General features: G+C 42.6%; 3 protein-coding genes across 3 annotated transcripts in view; 1 reads left to right on the forward strand and 2 right to left on the reverse strand.

Annotated features, from left to right (window-relative positions):
- Positions 1–347: 347 nt before the first annotated feature.
- FAM187A (family with sequence similarity 187 member A) lies at positions 348–5,545 on the reverse strand. The gene has a single exon (XM_081884254.1). The coding sequence runs from the start codon at positions 5,103–5,105 to the stop codon at positions 3,828–3,830; it is 1,278 nt and encodes a 425-aa protein (XP_081740380.1). The 5' UTR covers positions 5,106–5,545; the 3' UTR covers positions 348–3,827.
- Positions 5,546–5,708: 163 nt separating this feature from the next.
- DNAAF19 (dynein axonemal assembly factor 19) lies at positions 5,709–9,121 on the reverse strand. Its single transcript, XM_081884434.1, has 4 exons — positions 9,014–9,121; positions 8,166–8,312; positions 6,783–6,915; positions 5,709–6,488 (listed from the first exon to the last, which is right to left on the reverse strand). The coding sequence occupies exons 2-4, from the start codon at positions 8,300–8,302 to the stop codon at positions 6,024–6,026; spliced, it is 735 nt and encodes a 244-aa protein (XP_081740560.1). The 5' UTR covers positions 8,303–8,312; positions 9,014–9,121; the 3' UTR covers positions 5,709–6,023.
- A 235-nt stretch (positions 9,122–9,356) lies between these two features.
- The window catches only part of EFTUD2 (elongation factor Tu GTP binding domain containing 2), a 30,104-nt gene continuing 18,371 nt past the window's right edge, over positions 9,357–21,089 (forward strand). The window contains exons 1-13 of the mRNA XM_081883906.1: positions 9,357–9,497; positions 10,000–10,115; positions 10,716–10,881; positions 11,243–11,321; positions 12,336–12,411; positions 13,070–13,135; positions 14,112–14,147; positions 14,623–14,713; positions 15,585–15,667; positions 17,267–17,433; positions 18,016–18,140; positions 19,461–19,524; positions 20,221–20,311. Coding sequence (XP_081740032.1) covers positions 10,011–10,115; positions 10,716–10,881; positions 11,243–11,321; positions 12,336–12,411; positions 13,070–13,135; positions 14,112–14,147; positions 14,623–14,713; positions 15,585–15,667; positions 17,267–17,433; positions 18,016–18,140; positions 19,461–19,524; positions 20,221–20,311 — 1,149 coding nt within the window. The 5' untranslated portion in view covers positions 9,357–9,497; positions 10,000–10,010. The remainder of the gene's footprint in view (positions 9,498–9,999; positions 10,116–10,715; positions 10,882–11,242; positions 11,322–12,335; positions 12,412–13,069; positions 13,136–14,111; positions 14,148–14,622; positions 14,714–15,584; positions 15,668–17,266; positions 17,434–18,015; positions 18,141–19,460; positions 19,525–20,220; positions 20,312–21,089) is intronic.

Here is a 21,089-nt window from a genome sequence, read left to right on the forward strand (position 1 = left end):
CCTATTGTTCTAGGACCAATCAGGCTGCTGCATTTTGGATCCTATTCAACTCAGTACATAACAGAAACGCATGTGACAAGATAGCAATTCATCTTGCAAATTATCCCAAAATAGTGAAAACGGTCCCGCAAAGCTGTTAAAAATGTCTTGTTGAGGGGGAAATTGGGAGCTTCCCTCCTAGTGCTAGTAAACACTGTGGGATAGAGTGGCGAGTTATCAGGACCACATCAGGAGAGGGGTCTTTGCTGTTCTTCCCATATGACAGCTATTTAAAACCTTAAAGCTGTCCCTGTCAGCTAGTTTGCTCCTGCACTGGATGAGTTTTGTTCATGTATGAAGTCCCCCCCCCCCGTGCTATATTTGGAGTTGTAAAGGAATGCCAGTCAAAGTTGGCTAGTGACTGCAGTTTCCACCCTACCCATGGGCCTCCAGCACAATCTCTTCTCATGGTCTAATCTGCGGCAAGGTTGGTGGCCCAAGGTGTTATTCCTGGCCAAGTGGGATTTGAATTTGGGTCTCCCCAGTACTAGTTCAATGCTTAACCCCTACAGCAGCCTTTGGGCACCTTCTAAATCGATGCAACCTGTGTTTTACATAAAGCCAAGTACATGCGTTGGAGCGTCTCACAGTCCTGGCATCCCAGACCCCTCAGAACTTAGGGCAACTGCCTCCTTTTCTGTCCTCCTGTCAGACGATAAAAGCCTTAAGAACCTAGTCAACAAATACACACTTCCTTTATCTTCTTCCTCCAAGAGGCAGCCTCTGCCTTTTGCGGGGTTTCTCCTCTGCCTTCGTTCCATAACTCCCTCTGAGGTTTATAAGCCATCAGGAAGAGTCTGGAATTTCGCAGCCTCTTATCAACCTTAGGTTACCCACTGGCAACACAGCCAGGCCAATTACTAGCCAAGTAATAGAGGAGAAATGGGATTCAGAAATGATTTAAAGGGGAACTTGCCAAAATCACACTTTTCAGAACACTTTGCAAACTGAAACATAGCCATCCTTTTCCATTCCCCAGCCGAATAATGTGTACAGATAGGCACATACTGGGGTAAAAAGTGCGGAAAGGGCATAGGTAAGTGAAAAGATCACGCAGAAATGCATATTAGGGGAAATTACTTTGCAAAAATGTGTACATTAGAAAGACTATGCACTAAAACACTGATGATGATGATGATGATGATGATGATAATCACATTATTATTATTATTATTATTATTATTATTATTATTATTATTATCACAAACAGATGTGGAACTGTGGGCAACTAAACTGAGGACTGGAAAAATGAGAAATGAAGAGACACAAAAAATGTCAGGTTCACTCACCCCTGCTAGTTGAGTTCCTTGTGAGCAAGCAGCTGGTCTCTACACCCCCCCCCACCCCTTGACCCAAGTAAATGGGTGAGGCCGGTGTATTATTGTGAGGGCTGCCATTTAAGCAATCTGCAGAAAATAGTGTCTCAATAACATATAGAGGGATGCCGTGCCATGGAAAATTTTGAAGGCTGATGTGAATGATACTGAAAGACGGAGGTGTGGCAGAAGAGAGAGAGAGAGAGAGAGAGAGAGAGAGAGAAAGAGAGAAAGAGAGAGAGAGAGAGAGAGAGAGAGAGAGAGAGAGAGAGAGAGAGAGAGAAGAAAGAAAGAAAGAAAGAAAGAAAGAAAGAAAGAAAGAAAGAAAGAAAGAAAGAAAGAAAGAAAGAAAGAAAGAAAGAAAGAAAGAAAGAAAAAGAAAGAAAGAAAGAAAGAAAGAAATTAGGGCATCCGGGAAAGATAGTGACATATTACAAATGATCAGGTGAGCAAGTCACCTCTATAATTACTGATCTAGGAGACCAAGTGTAAAGATCAAAGCTTGATAGAACTTGCTACAGGTTTAGCCTAGTAAAAAGAATATAAAATGTGGTTGTAGTCGTATTCAAGCATTTAAAAAGCTGCCCTGAATGCTGGCGCACTCCATTCTGAGTAAGTCATATTGAAGTCAGTGGGACTTGCTTGGAAGTGGACAGGCATAGGCTTCTACTGCCACTTGAACACAGAAGAGGACAGGGAGATTATGTGCTCAACAGTTTATCCAAAATACCTTTTTAATACAACCTGACCTTTACCTGTGTGCCCATAAAAGCAGATAACTAGCCCTACTAAAACCACTACCGCAGAGATTGTTATTGTTAGATAGAAAAAATGTTAAACTCAGATATTTTCACCTTTTGTAACCATTGCTGGCACATAAACAATCTACAACTTTTCTGCTATTCTTTGTGTACTGCCGAATATATGTACGTTAGCCTCTCAATATTACTTGCATATTTCCAAATGTCAGGTCAATTTCTAATGCTGTATTTAAACCCTTTGCAATCACTAAAAGTATTATGACGTGAAGCGGTGAGTTTTTTATTTTCTTTCATGAAAAATGCACTCCCACTTATTTTAATCTCCCTTTTGAAAGTGTTTCATAAAGTAGCTTCTTTCCCAATTTTTTTCATCATTTATAGGGGGTATTTATATCCTGCCCTTCAATGAATTTCCAGGGTGCCTTACAGAAGCAAATACCTATATGTGCATATATACAAAAACAGTTACATTACATAAAAACACATATAAATACTGTAACCACACACAAACACGTACTTTCAGTTGAAAATCATATGTGCTGAGTTAAAAAAAACCATAATGAAAGTTAATGGAAAATAAAAGAGCTGAGGAAATACAAAGATATTTGCCTGGGACAGGAATTACTGTACATTAATGTAGGTTTGGTGTGCCAGAGAAGCCTCCTTGCAGAGAATGTTCCAGGTTAGGACATCAAAGCGGAAAAGGCCCTTTCTGTAGTACGTTCCCATGACTTTTGGAAAGAGCAGTGTGGAAACAATACTAAAAGTGCACCTAAATAGGAAACGTTATACACAACTTCCAAAAGAAGGCTGACAAAAGAAGGTTGACTCTGTTGTGTCCCAAAGGGCAAATAGCATTGATAAGGGCTCACCACTCTCCTCTTCTTCCCATTTCCTTTTCCTTTATCAGGGCCTTTGTAGCAACTCTGGCTCAATACACTGTCCCCTGCCCTCAAATCACCTATTCTGAGTTAAGCAGCCTTTGAGCCTGCTAGGAGTGCAACCACAGCAGACATCAAATGCCTTCCACCCATTTCCAACACCAGCCACTGGAGGAACCTATGTCAATAAATCTGCAGAGCTGATTGGAAGGCAAAGAAGATTAAAGCTTTAAACACACTTTGCATTTAAAGCACCCAACACAAGAATGCTGGAAACTGTAGTTTGCTGCCTTTCTACCCAAAATTATTCTAAAAAGGGGAGATGCCAAGGTCTGGAGATTGGAACCCAGGATCAGATGCAGGCAGAGCATGAATGATTTTTCACTGTGGTTATCAAAGTTCTAACTATATGTAAAAATCGCTGGCAAACCACTGAAATTGAGAGATAACGCTCTGTTGATTTCAGCATTTTTTAAATTTAGAACTTCCACAATCCAGCTGGGTTTTGAGCTTGTTTGCAAACTGGCAACAGATTTCAACAGATAATATTTTGCATCCCCCAAAGCTGATGAAAAACATTAAAGGATTGCCATTCCTTCTAGGAATGAGATGACGCTTGTTTTAACAAATTTGAAAGCTACCACATAGGAGAAAAAACCCCTCCAAAAAGGCCCTTATTCAAAGCTTTTGAAATATGTTGGTTAAGCTCAGATGGTTAAGAGCCAAGGCAGTTGATAAATTAAATATTTACTAGATCAATAGGCAAATGGGTTTAAAACAAATTTTAAAAGTGAATAAACTGAGCCCCTGAAGAGTTTTCCTGGCAGGTGCTATTCCACAGATGTGCACCTGAAGGCATAAACACAGCAGCGGACAATGTGGATGCTGACAAAGAGGAGGGTGATGAAGACATAGCTTGTGAAGATGGCCTTGATGGCGTATTGTGTCTCAGGATCATCAATGCTTCTCTTGTGGCGGCTCTCGTACACAACAGCGAGCCTAAAGCCAGCCACCAGTTGTCCCTCTCGCCAGCAGTAGTAGACGCCTCTGTCATCCATCTGGGCAAAGCGTATGTGCAAATGGTTTCCGTGGTCAATGAAGACCCTCATACTCTTGTTGACCCCGGTAAGGAACCTAGTGAGGTACATCCGGGTTGAGTCTTTGTCCCAAGCAACAGCATGCTCTGGCCTGGCACCAGGGCAGGCTATGATCAGCCCAGTACCAAGGGATTGCTTGTGGAATTGGATAGGGATGTCAGGAACCCAGGGTTTTTCCCCAAGCTTGGAGATGACATCTGAGATGGATGCCTCTCCCATGGAGGACATCTTTTTCCTGCAAGGTGCCATGCAACTTCGGATAACGACCTCGGGCTTCCTATTCGGAACCCCCCGAAACTGCTTTGGGACAGACTTGGAGCCGCAGGAAGCCACCTCTGGTATGGTAGTACGGTATCGCCTGAGCAGATAGGGGCTCTGCACATAGCAAAGCCCAACTCTCCGCTGCTCACCTCTGACATCGCAGCGATTGCACTTGGTCCATTCCCAGAAGACGGTAAAGACTACAAAGTGTGTTCTGTTGAAGTCCTTTTGTGGGTGCTGATCCTCATCTGCAAAGGCAACAGCTATGTTTTTGGAAGTCTGCACATCTACATCGTAGCCGTAGAAGAAATCCCCTTTCTTGGTGCCACAAATGTAGTGCCCTGAATCTTCCACCTGAACGCGGAAGACAATGAGGCTGAACATCCTGATGCTGAAGCGCCGCAGCATGTCAACGCCTCTCTTGATGTGGCTCGAGTCCACAACCAAAGTGCCATCAAAGTCTGTCAAGACCTTAGTCCGGTGTCTGCCCATGTTCTTCTGAAAGTACCAAACCACAGATGTGACCTCCTCAGGCTTGCAATTGCAAGGCAACTCAAAGCTCATGTCGGCCAAGAAAGCAGCGTTTTCAAACATCAGAAAAGCTGGGCAAGGGGTCTTCTTGAACACATCCTCCTTCTCTATAATGGCAAAGGCATGGAGAACATCAGCAGTGCCAAGCACTATCGCAATTCCAGCCAACCCCGTTGAAGCCATTTGATGGTGGTACACTTTGGTCAACAGCTTCCGCATTGGTTGATTACAAGTTCTGTAGCTCAACTCTGCTTCACTGCTCTTTTAAGTAGGCAAACTAGGTAGGATACTAAACAGTGTGTGGAGGAACGAAGACTCCAGAACCATTTCCATTTTTGCTCACACAAGTTCTAGAATGCAGTCTCAGCTCCAGAGTGGTCAGCATGAACAACTAGCTGTTACCCCATTGTGTGTGTGTGTGTGTGTGTGTGTGTGTGTGTGTGTGAAGCTGACTTATACTGGCTTTTAGTATTGTCTGTTCAGATTGCCAGCAGCCCTCCAACATGTCAGGCAGGGTATTTCTCAACCTAGCAACATGATATGCTTTTAACTGGAGATACCAGAGATTAAACTTGGGACAGGCAAACCAAGCACTGGAGGACCAAGCCATTGCTCCTCCCCAATTCTATACAAACACCCACAATACTTAATACAACCAAGTTTATATTAAGCCTGGATGGACGACAGTATCTTCAGGTTATTGTTACCCATGAATGAGGAAAAAGCCAACTCATTCTGGGGCTAAGCCCTGCTGAGTCCTAACTAGAGCAGAAGTCAATAGCACAAGTGCCATGAGAAATAGGAGATAAACCACAGCAGAAATCAATCAACAAATATTATTTATTGACAATGCACTATCTGCCTTGCTGGAGAAGGCAGAGCTCACCTAAAAACACAGCAAACAGGTGCAGGTCCATCAGTAAACAGGTCCATCCACCATTCAACAAATATATATTCTATACAAGTTGTACTGAGATTAACTGGAGATGTGCAAGAATTCATGTGTGCTCTTGATGATCTCCCACTCATCTTAATGGGGATTGATAGAAGATGTTCCTAGTGGACGTTCCTATCCCCTGTATCTTCTCCATTATTTCCCTATGTGGTGTGGGCTTGTGACACAAGCTCTAGCTTCCTTTAGGTGACTTTGTAAAGGCGCACCAGTTCCATCAATTTTATTTCAGTTGGTCCATCTGCCTGGCAGTGGATTTGGGTACCAGGCACACCTTCCCCCTCTGTGGCATGTGAAAAGTCAGGAGGATTGCTAGGGTCAGTCCCCATCCTTTGCAGTTTCTCAAACAACTGTCGACAGTTTTCCTTCTCTTGCTCACTCATGAGTTCCACATTCAATCCAAAGCGTTTGGTTCCTGAAAAACTCTCCAAAATCTCCAAGACAGAGTCCCGGTCTTTGAGGGAGATATTTTCATTGAACACAGCTAGGAATTCACCTAGGAAACCAAAAGCAAGGTCTGTTTGGAAGATTTGGCCCAGGTTTTGGGATCCAAGTTGGAGCAGGAGCTGGTACCGTTCTTGGCTGTTTTTCATGCATCTGCGCCAATCTCTGTAGAATTCTGCAGATGTCTTGGGCAGCTGGTCCAACTCCTGGAGGAGAAGAACAATGTCACAGATCCCAACACAAGTGGATCCTGGCCCACTCTCCACCCCACTGGAGAAAGACTTTAACTGACCTTAATGGTGATATTAATTTATTTTGGTAAGGAAAATTGTTCCTATATGTTTAGTTCTCAATATCCCTTTCTACTTTTATTTTATTAGGCATTTGCTGTTATGCTTTGTTTTGCCACAAATAAATAAACGTAGATAATAAAATAAGAAGTATAGCTCTATATAAGTATAGCCACGGATCTCCAAACTCCTGGAAAGAAGCAATCTTACCTGAGACAACTGTACCTCACTCTCTTGTTTGAAGTTTGCTTTAACTGCATGGGAGTTCCACAACACATTTCTTTTCTTCCCCACCTTGTCCTTTTTCTCCAGAGGCTTTAAATGTGATGCTAAAACAATATCCCTGCAAGCAGGAGAGAAAGGGGCATTATTGCAATTTGGAGGGAAATTCAGCAGCCATAGCTCAGCTAGTATAATGTTGCAAGGATGAGAAGACATGTATCTGCTGAAAATTCCTCTACATACGTAATTGTTAAAAGTACAGGAACATTTTTTATTATTTCATTTACCCAAGCTAAGCACTGTATGGCCCTGGACATTTGAAACTTTGAGTGGCCACTGGCTGCTACTGATATAACAATATTTGCTGCCTGTAGCTTACTGTGGTGCACACTGCAACATGGAAAGTGTTAGGAGTTCAGCCTACACTTGAGTAGCACCCTGGCAGAGACACATGCCCGACTGGCATGTTCCCTCCCTCCTGGTTGATCGTTCATAAGCTTTCTTCAGCCTGAACATCACAGCGACCAATGCCAACCGACACCGGCACACTTAGGGATCCATAGAGTTTGCGCACCATGCGTAACAGACCTCAGCAAGTCAGCATTTTGGCTAATCTACTTTATTTACGTATAAACACACACGGAACACTGCAACATGGCTCCCTCTCTCTCTAGCATCAGACAGCAAAGAGAAAAAGAACAAAGGACAATAGTCCCACTTCACAGAACACAGTAACACAAACATCCTGTCTCCGTCACTTCCCACTCTGTGGAGTCAAAACATATACCGTCATGTGATAGACAACAATCCCATGCAGTCATGGAGCAAGAATTCTAACAGAAAGCAGGTAATAGGATAAGGCCCCATCAATGCCCCATTTATCTTTGGGGGTTTTTCAGAGATCTTTTAAAAATGCAATTAGCCTTCTTTATCTCAGGCACCTAGAAGTCAAGAGTGAGGTTGGGAGAACTGGTTGTATTTCTTTGATTAAGGCATATATAAATAATGAATGCACATGACTTTTGCAGTATGCATAATCTGCAACAGCCTGCCATGTGACTGCATGTTCATTGGGTTAAATTCACAAGCAGTTGACCTCATGGATAAACAGATAGCTGCAGTGTTTTTTTCTGGGGGGACGCATTCACAAAATGTTTAGGGGTAAGCGTATACCCCTAAACGTTTTGTGAATCTTTGTACTTTTGTCCATTTACTGTATTTACTTCCCCCAATTTGAACTATAAAATGGTGATTTTCTTGAGTAAAAATGAGAGCACCCTTAAACATATTTTTTTAAAGAAAAAAAGCACTGGAGAGCTGTACTGCCTCTTGCATCACATCAACTAAAGGGACCAATGGAATTCGAGAAACCTGAATTCTTCATATGTCGCCACTTTCTGGTGCACTGCTCGGAACTTGGCTTCATTCTCTCTCTGGTACTTTTCATCAGCGGCAATAGCTTCTTCCAACTCTTTCTCCAAAGCACGGAAGTCAATTGCACCCTCCATCTCAGGTTATCTAGAAACAACAGGACATTTAAAAAACAAACAACTCTTTTCCCGAAGAACTCTAGAAACACATCTCGTGGGAATCAAAGCATTGGGGGGGACCCAAGTGCAGAGAAATTAAGCCATGCTACTAAATGCTAATCCGCGAATATCGCTATGCAGTTCCCACCATAGCTGTCAACCTTCCCTTTTTTTGTGGGAAATTCCCTTATTCCAGCGCGATTTCCCGCTGCTTCCCGCTGCTATCCCGGATTGTTAGATATCCCATAGACTGTGAGGCTGTTGATCCCTTATTTTCGAGGCTGCTGATCCCTTATTTTCAAATCTGACAGTTATGCTTCCCACTTCCCAAGCGGCCAAAGGTTCCAGGAGTGGAGATGCACCAAGGGGTTTTTGCTTTCTTCGGAGAGCGAGAACAAAACATTTGCAGTAGCTTTGCAATATTTGCTTGATTTTCACAGCAAAGAGCACTGCAGAAGCATAGCAATATGGCAAAGCATCGGGTTCTCGGAGGAAGCCCCTGAGCCCTGAGGTGCAGGGAATTTCCCGTGTCCCTTTTAGCTCGGGGTGGGCTGGTATCTCATCCCTCAATTCTGATGCGTCATTCCAAGGACTGATCCATGTCCTGCACCTATGAGTTCCACGGGTCTACGTGGGAAAACGACCCTGGGTACCACTCCCAGATAATGAGGAATTGAGGTTATTTATTACACCGGTTTAGGGCTCTGCGGAAGTCGTCTCCAAATCCACCCCCGCTTTCCCCGTTCCCCGCACCGGCTCGGCATCAGGTTTCCATAGCAACGAGGCCTAGGTTTGGTTTCCATAACAACCAGACCACGCCGGGACGCGAAGGACCCTCCGAAGAAAGGAGTTGTCTTCGCTGGTCGCCTGATTATAATCTCCATTCTCTGCCCTCCCACGTCTATATAAGAATCAGAAGAATGCCTTTACGTGCCTCCCAGAACACCGGTATTTTATTTTATTTTGATGAGGTTGGGGAGGCGACAAATCGGCCAGGCAATAGGATAGGCAGCCTCTTTCGGAGGAAGCGGCGGAGGGCCCTTCCACGGCAGCGTCGCAGCGGCGCGCGACGGAAAAAGAAGAACGTCGCGAGCAACGCGCGCTTCTTCTCTCAGCGAGGGCTCCGTTCTGTGCTGAGAAAGGCGCCGCCGAGGAGGAAGGGAAGGCAGACAAGGTGCGCGTAATATTCGGCATGCGTGTGATATAGGCGTTTCTCAGCCGCACCGTGTTTTATTCCCCAGGACTCTAGGGACTAGAAACTTGAAGAAGAAAAGGCGACAACTTCGGCTGTGGTCTTAAACGCCTTTCCTTAAACGGGGTGAGGGAGGCCGAAGCCCCACTGAAGTCAAGGGTCTGTTATGAAGCCTGATGGGTTAAGCAGGGGCACTTGAGTAAACTAGGAGGTACAAATGAACTAGAAATAAGGGCCAGGCGCTACTGTGATTGACAGCTGTGGAGGTTGCTACAGGCGAGGTTCAAAATAAAAATAAGCAAATAAGCTGTCAAAAACACAATAAGCAGGAAAACACACACACACACACTCCTACACTCCTTATATCTATACTGAATAGCTAGCAAAATTCAGCAATACAAAACAAACAAACAAAACACACACACACTTTCAGGATAAAATCTGACCTTGCTATACTTGTTTCAAAGGCTTTTCTTCTTTCCAGGGTCCGGCAACATGGATACAGATCTGTATGATGAATTTGGGAATTATATTGGCCCAGAGCTTGATTCTGACGACGATGACGACGAGATGGGTCGGGATTCAAAGGATCTAGACGAGGTATGAGGATTATGCTTCCTCTAAATGTTAACAATACTAAAGGCCACCCGATGGTTTTAGTTAAGGCTGTTGGATGATTAAATATTTGGGTTATTCATTTGGTTAAGTAGTTAATTTATTTTTTTAGGATCATGGAAAAAAGGTGTCATGTTCATTCAAGGAAACTAGCCATGTTTCACGGTCGCTGCAAAGGCAACTGGGTGTCCCATGACACTTTGAAGTCCAACAAATAAATTGCACACGCAGGTCCCATTTTACAAATGCTCACTGTGCAAAAATTCACTTACCCCAACACAAGGGATTAGTACCCAAACCTACCTATATGCACCACAGATTTTGTGGTCGGGAACGCATTAGAAATTTCCCCATAGAAATCAATGGAAATCATTAATTCTTTATGTGAACATTCACCTAACAATTTCCAGAGAACGCATTGTGTTCATGACGCAGGACCTGAGTGTATGAACTTTTGCAAGCTTGATGTTGCCATCATCAAGTGATGAACATGCACATGGGAGCCAACCCCAAGTTCCATAATTGGGACTGCACTGGATGGAAATTGCTAGAGACCAAGCTGAAGGCCCTTCATTCTGTTTTCAGCTCGATGAGGACGATGACGATGATGACATTGGAGACCACGATGATGACCACCCTGGGATGGATGTGGTGCTGCATGAGGATAAAAAATACTATCCAACGGCTGAGGAGGTTTACGGTCCAGAGGTGGAGACCATTGTGCAAGAGGAAGACACACAGCCTTTGACAGGTGAGAAATTATAGAACCAGCTTGTCAGGGAGAAGGCAGGAGTCTTCTGCATAGCATACTGGATCAGCAGTCATTCAGTTGAGCACCTATCTGCAATCTGAAATGGGAAAGCCAAGAAACAATTTTATTTCCATTGGATTGCTCCATCTGTACTGTTTGCACCCAATGACTGGAGGTAACTTTCCAAGATCTTTCCAAGCCTTAACAGAGACTTCAGTCACAGATACCAGGAACTGAACCTGGGATCAGGGACACGCAAAAAGTTTGTGTTTTGCTCCTTTTTTCTACTTGGCTGAGTGTTGAGGTAGGGCTTTTCTGCTTTTCTCTTTAAAGGGATATTATTTCTTGTGTTTGTTTTCAGAGCCTATTATTAAACCCGTGAAGACCAAGAAATTCTCCCTCATGGAGCAAACATTGCCAGTCACAGTGTATGAGATGGAGTGAGTATAGCTTGTTTGTTCTCTTTTTCTCTCTTTCCCTGTGCAACTCCCTTCTGTTGGTACTTCTAGCTCTCTCACATCTACAGACAAGCAGAGGAGGAGTTAGTAATCATGTTATTCCTCTAAATTTATTCCCAATTCTATTTTGTGGCCTTGGGGCATATTAAAGGTAAAGGGACCCCTGACCATTAGGTCCAGTCGTGGCCGACTCTGGGGTTGTGGCGCTCATCTCACTTTACTGGCCGAGGGAGCCGGCGTACAGCTTCCGGGTCATGTGGCCAGCATGACTAAGCCGCATCTGGCAATACCACAGCAGCGCACGGAAACGCCGTTTACCTTCCCGCCGGAGCGGTACCCATTTATCTACTTGCACTTTTGGTGTGCTTTCGAACTGCTAGGTTGGCAGGAACAGGGACGAAGCAACAGTTAATTCTCCTTACAGTCCAAATAATACAAAGTCTTAACCAGATTTGTTTACTTATTTCTCCACACACCCACTTACAGAATTACCCCTCCATCACATATAAACTCCTTCCAATTACCAGTTCAAGGGTTGGGAACCTGAGGCCCTCCAGATGTCATTGAACTATAACTTCCATCGTCTATGACCATTGGTTTCAGGGGCTCATGAGTGTTGAAGTCCAACAGCATCTGGAGGGCCATAGGTTCCCTGCCCCTTTATCTTAATGCTTCTAAAATTCAGGATAAACACCATGTAGTCCTGTTGGTTCTCCCTCCCCTTTCCAGTGATGTGGAAGAAGAGTTTGGAAAGGCAGAGCTGTGGATTAAGCTTGAGAGGTGAAGGCAACTAAGAGTACTTTAAAAAGATAGTGACTGAACTATCAACTAAAAATCAAAGTAGACTATGAAAAGCTTTTTCAGTATATCAGAAGATATTGGTGATTTTGGTTTCTGTGGCAGGGAGGGGATTGTAACTCAGATAAAGAGAATTATTTTACGTTACTTGGCAGCGTGTATAACTGAAAGCTTCCCTGTTCCTTTGGTCTTCTCTAGTTTCCTAGCAGACTTGATGGACAACTCAGAGCTGATTCGGAATGTTACACTTTGTGGGCACCTGCATCATGGCAAGGTTAGCATCAGTTAATATATTTAAGGCAGCTCAGGAGTAGCTGTGGTCCATTCCGTAGATGTGGCAGAATTCTGATGTACTCACTCAGTACATGTGTGGTTCTTGTTTTTGAATAAACTGGATTCAGTGTCTGGTTCTCAAGGTTAAATGTTTTAGAGTTCCTTGACACCCTTCCAAGACTTTGGGCCTCACAGAGTTAGTTCTGTCTACAAGAGCAACTCCTAACACACATACTTCTCACACTTGAGCTGCAGTTATGCCGGAATGGTGTCATCATTTTAGCTTGCTTACTGATTTTTTTGAAGCCGGGGCAGTCAATTTAGATAAACTATTAGGGAGAGTCTGCAAGTGTTGCTGGCTTATCAGTTGCCAGGTCTCTATCCTATCTTCTTTTGTTCACATTTTTATAAAACAGGATAGGGTTGGTGCTAGAATTTATTAATGTTTTTACTGGATACGAATAACGGTTGTTGATATAATTGTGAGGAAATTGCAAAAGTGCATTGATTGTAGTTCTGAAATTGGGAGTGGGAGTTCAGATTGGGAGTGGGAGAGAGGCAGAGATGCAACATCCTTATGCTTCCTGGACTGGTCACATTTAGCTAGCTAATTCATGCCTTGCCAATTCATTTCTTTTTGTTTCTCTGGCTCCTTCCAGACTTGCTTTGTGGATTGCCTGGTTGAACAGACTCATCCTGAGATCAGAAAGCGTTATGACCAGGATGTAAGTTACCTTTATACTTTGTTTTTAATCCTTTAAGAGGTAGGTTTATGATACTGTTGTCTATAGATTTAGATGCATATGGGCTATCTGTCAGTTAAAGAGATCTTAGTCGATTCATCATGGGGTTTGTTTGTTTGTTTGATTAATAAATCAATTAAGTGTGCATCAATTTGTATACAGTGGTACCTCTGGTTACAAACTTAATTCATTCCGGAGGTCCATTCTTAACCTGAAACCATTCTTAACCTGAGGTACCACTTCAGCTAATGGGGCCTCCCGCTGCCGCTGCGCCACCAGCACACGATTTCTGTTCTCATCCTGGGGCAAAGTTCTTAACCCGAGGTACTACCAAGTTAGTGGAGTCTGTAACCCGAAGTGTTTGTAACCTGAGGTGCCACTGTACGTATATGTAAAAACAGTAGTTTTGAAGCAGATTAAAGATGATGTGTCTTATAAACTTATCAAAAGATGGAGTTTGTTTATACATTTCTAGAACTCAAAACACCAGGAAAATTATCAGCCATATGCTTTAATTAAATTAAGTTGAAGTGATTTGAAGTCTTCATTTTTCTTTCTTCATCCATTATTGATTGCTTTACTGATTGTTTATTTATTGTATGCCTTTGTTGTTTTGTTTAGAATCCTAAACATATTACTTTAGTGTTTGTGTGTGTGTGTATGTGTGTGTGTGTCTACACACACAAACACACACAGAGCACTTTTTCTGGGGGGATGCAGGGGTACGTATACCCCTAAACATTTTGTGAATCCAAGTTTGGCCTCATTGAGGGGCAGTATTTCAATATGAGTAGGAAAATGAGAGTAGCCCTGAACATTTTTTTTTAGGAAAAAGCACTGTGTGTGTGTGTGTGTGTGTGTGGAGAGAGAGGAGGGAAAAAAGAAAAAGGACGTGGATGAACATACTCCACCTTAAATGATCTGGCTGTTGAGTAAATTTTTTTATTGTTCCTTTCAGCTTTGCTATACAGATATACTCTTCACTGAGCAAGAGGTAAGTATATCTGCTGCACAGACTTCTCAGCCATTATGAAAGTGCAATGTGGGGGGAGATACGGTACAAGGTGTTGCAGAGAGGTCTGAAATGCATGCACCTTGTGTGCTGGATCTCTTGCTGTATTGCTAGTGTCTCCAGTACTCACAGGAAAAATCTTGAGCTTGTATCCAGCTATGTTCTGCTCAGTGTACATCTTATTATTTAAATTATTACACCAAAGCTAGCATTTCAGTGGGTGTGTTCCAACTAAGACTAATGCCAGGTGCAATCCTTTGTCTCTCTGCTTGAGTTTCTCATAATGTCAAATTCCATACCAGGTAACCATTTCCCGTAGTTACATGTCAGTATTGTAGTCTGAGGAATATATACTGTTCTTGGTCATGCCACTGTCATTTGCCCTCTATGCTGTGCCCTCTAATGTCATGGTCCACATTTTCACCCCTCTCCCGTCTTGACCTTGGTTTCTTTTCAGAGAGGCGTTGGGATCAAGAGCACGCCAGTGACCATTGTTCTCCCAGACACAAAGGGCAAATCATTTCTCTTCAACATCATGGACACACCAGGTGAGTTTGGGTGTCTGGGAGACTCACCCCATAACATAAAAACTGGCAGGAAACACAGGATAAGGTGTTTTTAAAAAGACTGTTTTCAAAAACAGGCTAACAATGATATAGAGAAATTTATATTATGAAGAAGGTGCAATAATCTCAGCTGATGCTTTTCGACCACACACATCTTTTTTGTCTTTTGCACAGCCTGAAGTACTTAGTGAGGAATAAATTGCCATTTGCAAGCCAGGTCCTTATGTGAATAGCCTCACGGTTGCACTGGAAATGGAGAATTTAAGCATACTTCATTGTGAGCTGAATTGTGGCCAACCCTTAAAACCACCCTCCCAAATTTGACTGGCTTGGGCAGCTGTGTGGTTTTGGGGGTTTGGGTTTTTTGCACCATTCTTTGTAATCTTAGCTTGCTTTCATTCCAGTTGAGGTTTCCATTATAGCAGCACTTACCCCCACTTACTGAATTTAATAGAACTGACTTCTGAGTACAGTAGACGGGCATGGTTAGGATTCTGCTAGAAGTACATCAGCTCATACTGAATGCAGGATATGTACATCAAGGGAGTTGCCTCCTTTTCTGCCCAGTACCTGGCTAGATTTGTGATCCCCTGAAAAGGGGCGAGTATTGGGTCGTCCAAGTCATTGTTATGATGCCAGAACTCTCCTGTGGACTTCAGCTGCTGCAGGCTCTCTCCATCCTCTACTTTTCTATCACGCTACTCCTTCCCCTTGAACTCTGCCTTGAGCTGTCTCTTCCCTTGTCATAGGGCTGTGCAAGGGATATTCCAGTTCACCTCCTTCTCTGTGAAGCACATACTGCAACTTTCCACTTCTGGATGATTATAAATATATATATTTCCACTCCCTAAAGGTCATGTAAACTTCTCCGACGAGGTCACAGCAGGTCTCCGCATTTCTGACGGCGTCGTACTCTTTATTGATGCTGCTGAGGGAGTGAGTATATGTGGACACGCTTTTTGTGGGTTCGGCTATTCTTTCCATTCACACAAGATGTATTCCACAGAAAGGTTGCAATTAAGAGGATTGCTTATGAGAAGCTAGCACCTTTTACTAAGAATCAGGGCCCCTGGGATTCTGCACCAAGAATCTGGAAGCAGCTGACGGATTTTTAAACTGGAATGCTGCTGGACATAAATTATGAGAATTCAGCATGCTTCAGATATGAGAGGAATTGTCCGCAGAAGACAGGGAGCATGTTCAAATGCCAGGAAGGCTGAATCAGGTTTTAGTTTAGAAAGTGATGTGTGCAGTAGTGCAACACTTCAGCCAAGGAAATTTTTGGGATTTCCTTCTTTCAAGGCCAGGCATTTTTCGGAGGGGGTCTTAAGGCCTATAATATCACAGTGAGGCTGCAGGCAGAGCCAGACATGAAGAAAAGCTATCTGGCAACAGCTGCTTGTTGATGAGGTTTTTTTGTTGTCTGGCTCTGGTTGGTGTTCTTTTTAAAGTAATAGAATCATTAGTTGTTGTTGCTGTTGTTGTTAAAGTGTGTTTAGTTTGTCCTGTTTTTCAGAGTTTCATATCCTTGAAATTACGTATTTGATTTTAATTTTCCTACTGATTCTTTCAAAGAGTCTCCCCTCAAAACTCATAACGAGCCACACGTTCTCAGTGTCCTCCCACTCCTACCCCATTTCTGGTGTTGAAGAAAAACAGCCCTGTGTCCCCCCCCACCCTTTTAAAAACAACAACGAATAAGCAAGCCACATGACATGATGTTATTTTGCTTCAGGTTTCCCTGAATGCATAAGAAGCAGCCATGGAGTAAAGATGGGCAAAATTCAAAAGTGTGGTGACATCACACAACTTCCATTTTTCTTTCTAGATGCTACAGGCAGAAAGATGTGAGGACTTTTTTTTGGTGGCTGTTGCCTATCTTGTGCAATGTTTGGTTCCATCGTTTCCTACAGATCACCAACTGAGTCTCAGCGGTGCAGAGCACCTTTCACCAGGACATGGGCACAGTTATCCATGTCCTGGTAACCTCTAGTGATGTGGGATGAAGTTTTGTAGGACCAGTTAATAGCACAATGAATACATTCTTAGTTGGGCAACTTGTATGTACTGCTATCCGATTAGGGTTGTTCTGAGCGAGGAATGGATGCCCCTCCCCTTAGTATCACTGAAGACCGATAGCCCTCTCTGTTAACCAAGAGGGACTGCCCCATCTCAGATTGACCCATCCAAAGATTGCCCCCTTCTCCTTGCAATAGCACCAGTTTCCTCCATTTTAAAGGGGTATCTTCTGCTTCTCTCTGCATTTATGTGCTGCTGCACCATAAAATTTAATCTTCCTCCCTCTCCTGCATGTTCATTTCCCCATGTGATTAAGAGCTTTATTTTTGTCAAAGGTCATTGGATGGGGCAGGCTTAAAGGAAGACAATGTTGCATTAAACACATTTTCTAAAAGCGGACCTCATGCTGATTGCTGAGCATACATGCTCCTGCAGGCTGCTCTCCCAGCAGGGAAGGGTCAGCGCCCGATTCCTCACGCCCCACCTGGCATCATCTTCTATTGTGTGTCCCCGTAGGTCATGCTCAACACCGAACGGTTGATCAAGCATGCAGTGCAGGAGAGGCTGGCAGTGACCGTGTGCATTAACAAGATTGACCGGCTGATACTGGAACTGAAATTGCCTCCTACTGACGCTTACTACAAGCTGCGGCACATAGTGGATGAAGTCAACGGCTTAATCAGGTATAGAAATGCCAGCATTTATAACATGCTTTTGAGAGTTAAGTTAGTTCCATTGACACTCACCATTGGATATAACCATGGATGCAAAGCCACACCCAGCTCACTCTATAAAAAAGAGAGAGACCAACCAAATTTGGGGACTCTTACACCTAATCTTTTTTTTAGGGAATCCCCAGTATTTACCTAGATTTATATTTGCTAAAGTTAGAAGTCCCAGTGTTGGATATAGGTATGAAATTTAAACTTTCATTTCTTCCCCATCACTCATTAAAGGGGAATTTTAATTGTGCCAAAGTTTTTGTTCTCTCTGCTTAACTGGCAGACCTAATTCATTCAATCATTTTAAAAATTTGTGGTTTTTTTATAACTATCAAACATGCATTTACATTTAATCGATTAATTGTAAATGTCAATGCTGGAGTATCCCTGGTGTGTCAGAATTGTTGTTAGACTTCATAAATGAAGTTTTCTGAAATGCTTTGTTATTGTAGCAGCTGAAACTGCTGCCTTTCCCTTTGTGTGTGTCTTGATAGCAGTGCTGCCTGGTTCTGTCTTATTTTAAAACCACTTTTTTGTTTGCAGCATGTATTCCACAGATGAGAATCTGATTCTTTCACCACTCCTGGGCAATGTCTGTTTTGCCAGCTCCCAGTACAGCATCTGTTTCACGCTGGGTTCTTTTGCCAAGATCTATGCTGACATGTACGGTAAGCATCAGCCAAAATGTTCGTGTGCATGTCAGGGGACACCTTGGCTCTTGACTCCTTCTGAAAGGTTCACACAACCTTGCAGTGAGGATGTGTCTGCTATGTTTTTAGCAATTTCTGCATTGAAAATCATCTGTGATTTTTTCTGTATGCAACGTATCTTTGCCAGTTCTCAAGGTTCCATCACGTTCTAAGGGAGGGCTGGAGCTCTGCAAATGGCTGGAGGCATCAGAGGCAGAGATTTGGTTTGTTTGCCACTTCAGTGATGTCCCTGAGTGCACTACTTTCTCCCATGTAACTAAATGCTTGCCATTCACTCCTCCTTAGTCGTAACTGAGACTGTATGATCTGCTTTACATACAGCTTATAAGATAGCAATGCAGTTTAGTTAAGAATCTGTCCATCTCTTGATGAAAAGCCTATGTATAAATGCCGTATAAATGTTAGTCCCTTGACTTGGAGCACGCTCCCCATCTCTTTTGAGCCGGTGGGCAGAGATGGATCAAGTGTTGTGAGGACTCCTGGGGGGGCATTGTTGTTGCGCCACATAGATCATACCTTCATCAAGTCCTTCTCAGTGGATGCTGTTAGGACTCAGATGGCGAGGAGAGGTTAGACAAGCTTCGCGCCTGCCATGAAGGTCTTCCAAGGGCATCGCTTTATTTTTCCTAAAGGCAAGAATGGCAGACATTTGCTTATATGGGAAACTGTAAGGTCAGGACACATTTGGGATGGGGGTAACAGTGCCATCTGTCCTTGATGGCCATAGAGTGATGACCATAGGGACAGATCAAGTTGCTGATTTTACCCCAATTAACTTATGCTATACAATTCGATGGGAACCTGGCGTGCTTGAATTGGATGGTCATTATGTTCTGATACTGTATTTTACTAGATTTTGTACACCAGCTTGAAGGCAGTATTTAAATAGGTAGCCATAAATGAAATTATAATTGAGAACAGAGCTATTTATGTTTGCATTACCTTACCCATTTATATAGTTTTCTTTAATTTTCTTAATCAGACTCAAGTGATTTATTTTTTTAAGGAACTGGTTAGCGTACATATAGTTGTAGCTGCAGTGATTCACTGCCCTCATTGTTCTAGTTTGCATTCTAATTAATTGCTTCTTTTTGCAACATCAGCATATCCAGGGCAGGTCTAAGCTGGGTACGCAATGGAAGGAATTCCTTTAAAGGAAACTGGTTGAAGATAAAACTGTCAGTCTGACTCTCAAAATTCACTATATGCTTTAAATCATGTGAAAAATAGGCCACAAAAGCTGTATAAACTGGACCCCCTGCCTTCTGTTCATTATAGGAGACATCAATTACCAGGAGTTTGCAAAGCGCCTTTGGGGAGACATCTACTTCAACCCCAAGACGTAAGGAGCTCTTGCTTTTTATTCTTAATTCATTATCCTTTTCCATTGCAGCTTTACCTAAACCATGTAAATTAGCAACCCAAAAATAGCAACTATCTTACGCATACCAAATGCTGAGATAAAAGACAGAAAGTAAGTCAGGTGTTTTCTGTTTGGTGTAAGGATGTTGTAGAGTTCCGTTAACATCACCCCATTGTTCAAAGGTGAGTCATTTGCATATGCACACCTCCCAAGTGTGCTGAATAATATTTAAACCAAGCAATGTCATATTTAGAAAAAGGAGGACTGAGAAAATAACTCTAGGTTGTTCCAGGAAGCAAGTCAAGTTGCGTGCTACTGAAAAAAGGCTTCCATATCCCAGATATGGCCGTCTCCTGACCCTGAGTGTAACTCATCTACATAGTCATCCCAAGAGAAAAAATATAGATGCAGTTTCACACTACCCAACATCTAGATTCAGGTAGAGGAATGTAGGGGGGGGAAGGCACTTCTAGTAGTAATAATTCATATACATTCCAAGGTTTCTACTCCCCATGGTTGGGAGAATGAAAACGTGCACACACATGCAATTTTCCAGTTTACCTCTCCTGGTCCGTGATTAGAAATTTTCTCAAGCATGCAGATAATGGCCACTGGGAAAGGCTTTTTTAACTAGTCTTTAGAAGCACTTAGGTGTTGATCTTGTTTGTTTTTTAGGAGAAAATTCACCAAGAAAGCCCCAACCAGTAGTTCACAGCGGAGCTTTGTGGAATTCATCCTTGAGCCTCTCTACAAGATACTAGCTCAGGTATGTTTTGGATTCCCATGGATGGAAGGATGGGTAACCCCTGACTGTGAATACACACATACACAGAGTATTTATCCAAGAAAATAAGGCGATTAGAATAAGAGAAATTATTATTATTATTATTATTATTATTATTATTATTATTTATTTATTTCATTTTATTTTGACTAAGTAATAATCATAAATAAATAAGAATAAAAATTGTAACTATCCAACCTCCCAAAATTTCAACACCTCTTGCGATGGTTTGACCCCTTTCCATTTTAACAGTACAAACACCCTCCATATCTCTTCAAAATCATTTCTCCTGCATATTCCCCATCTTGCCTTAATAATAATAATAATAATAATAATAATAATAATAATAATAATAAACTAATAATTTATTATTTATACCCCGCCCATCTGGCTGGGTTTCCCCAGCCGCTTTGGGCGGCTTCCAACTGAATATAAAAATAAAATATTAATGGCAAATGTTAATTTATCATTAATAGCTATATCCCACACCTCTTTATACCATTCTTCCATTTTGTATTCTGCTTGCCCCTTCCACTTCCTAGCTATAATATTTTGTGCAGCTGTCAATAGATTTGTGAGCAAGTCCTTCATAACCTGCGAACCTTCCACCCCATTGTAAATGGATAGTAATGCTACCCCTGGACTTTCGGTTAGCTTTAACCTAGTAATTTCTGTTATCTCCTTAAACACCCTTTGCCAAAAAATGTACATATTTACACCAGTTTTGTTTTTTAAGGCAGAGATTTAAACAAATGCTAAA

Source organism: Podarcis melisellensis (genome assembly GCF_964234715.1).
Source record: "Podarcis melisellensis genome assembly, chromosome: 13".
Taxonomy (NCBI): domain Eukaryota; kingdom Metazoa; phylum Chordata; class Lepidosauria; order Squamata; family Lacertidae; genus Podarcis; species Podarcis melisellensis.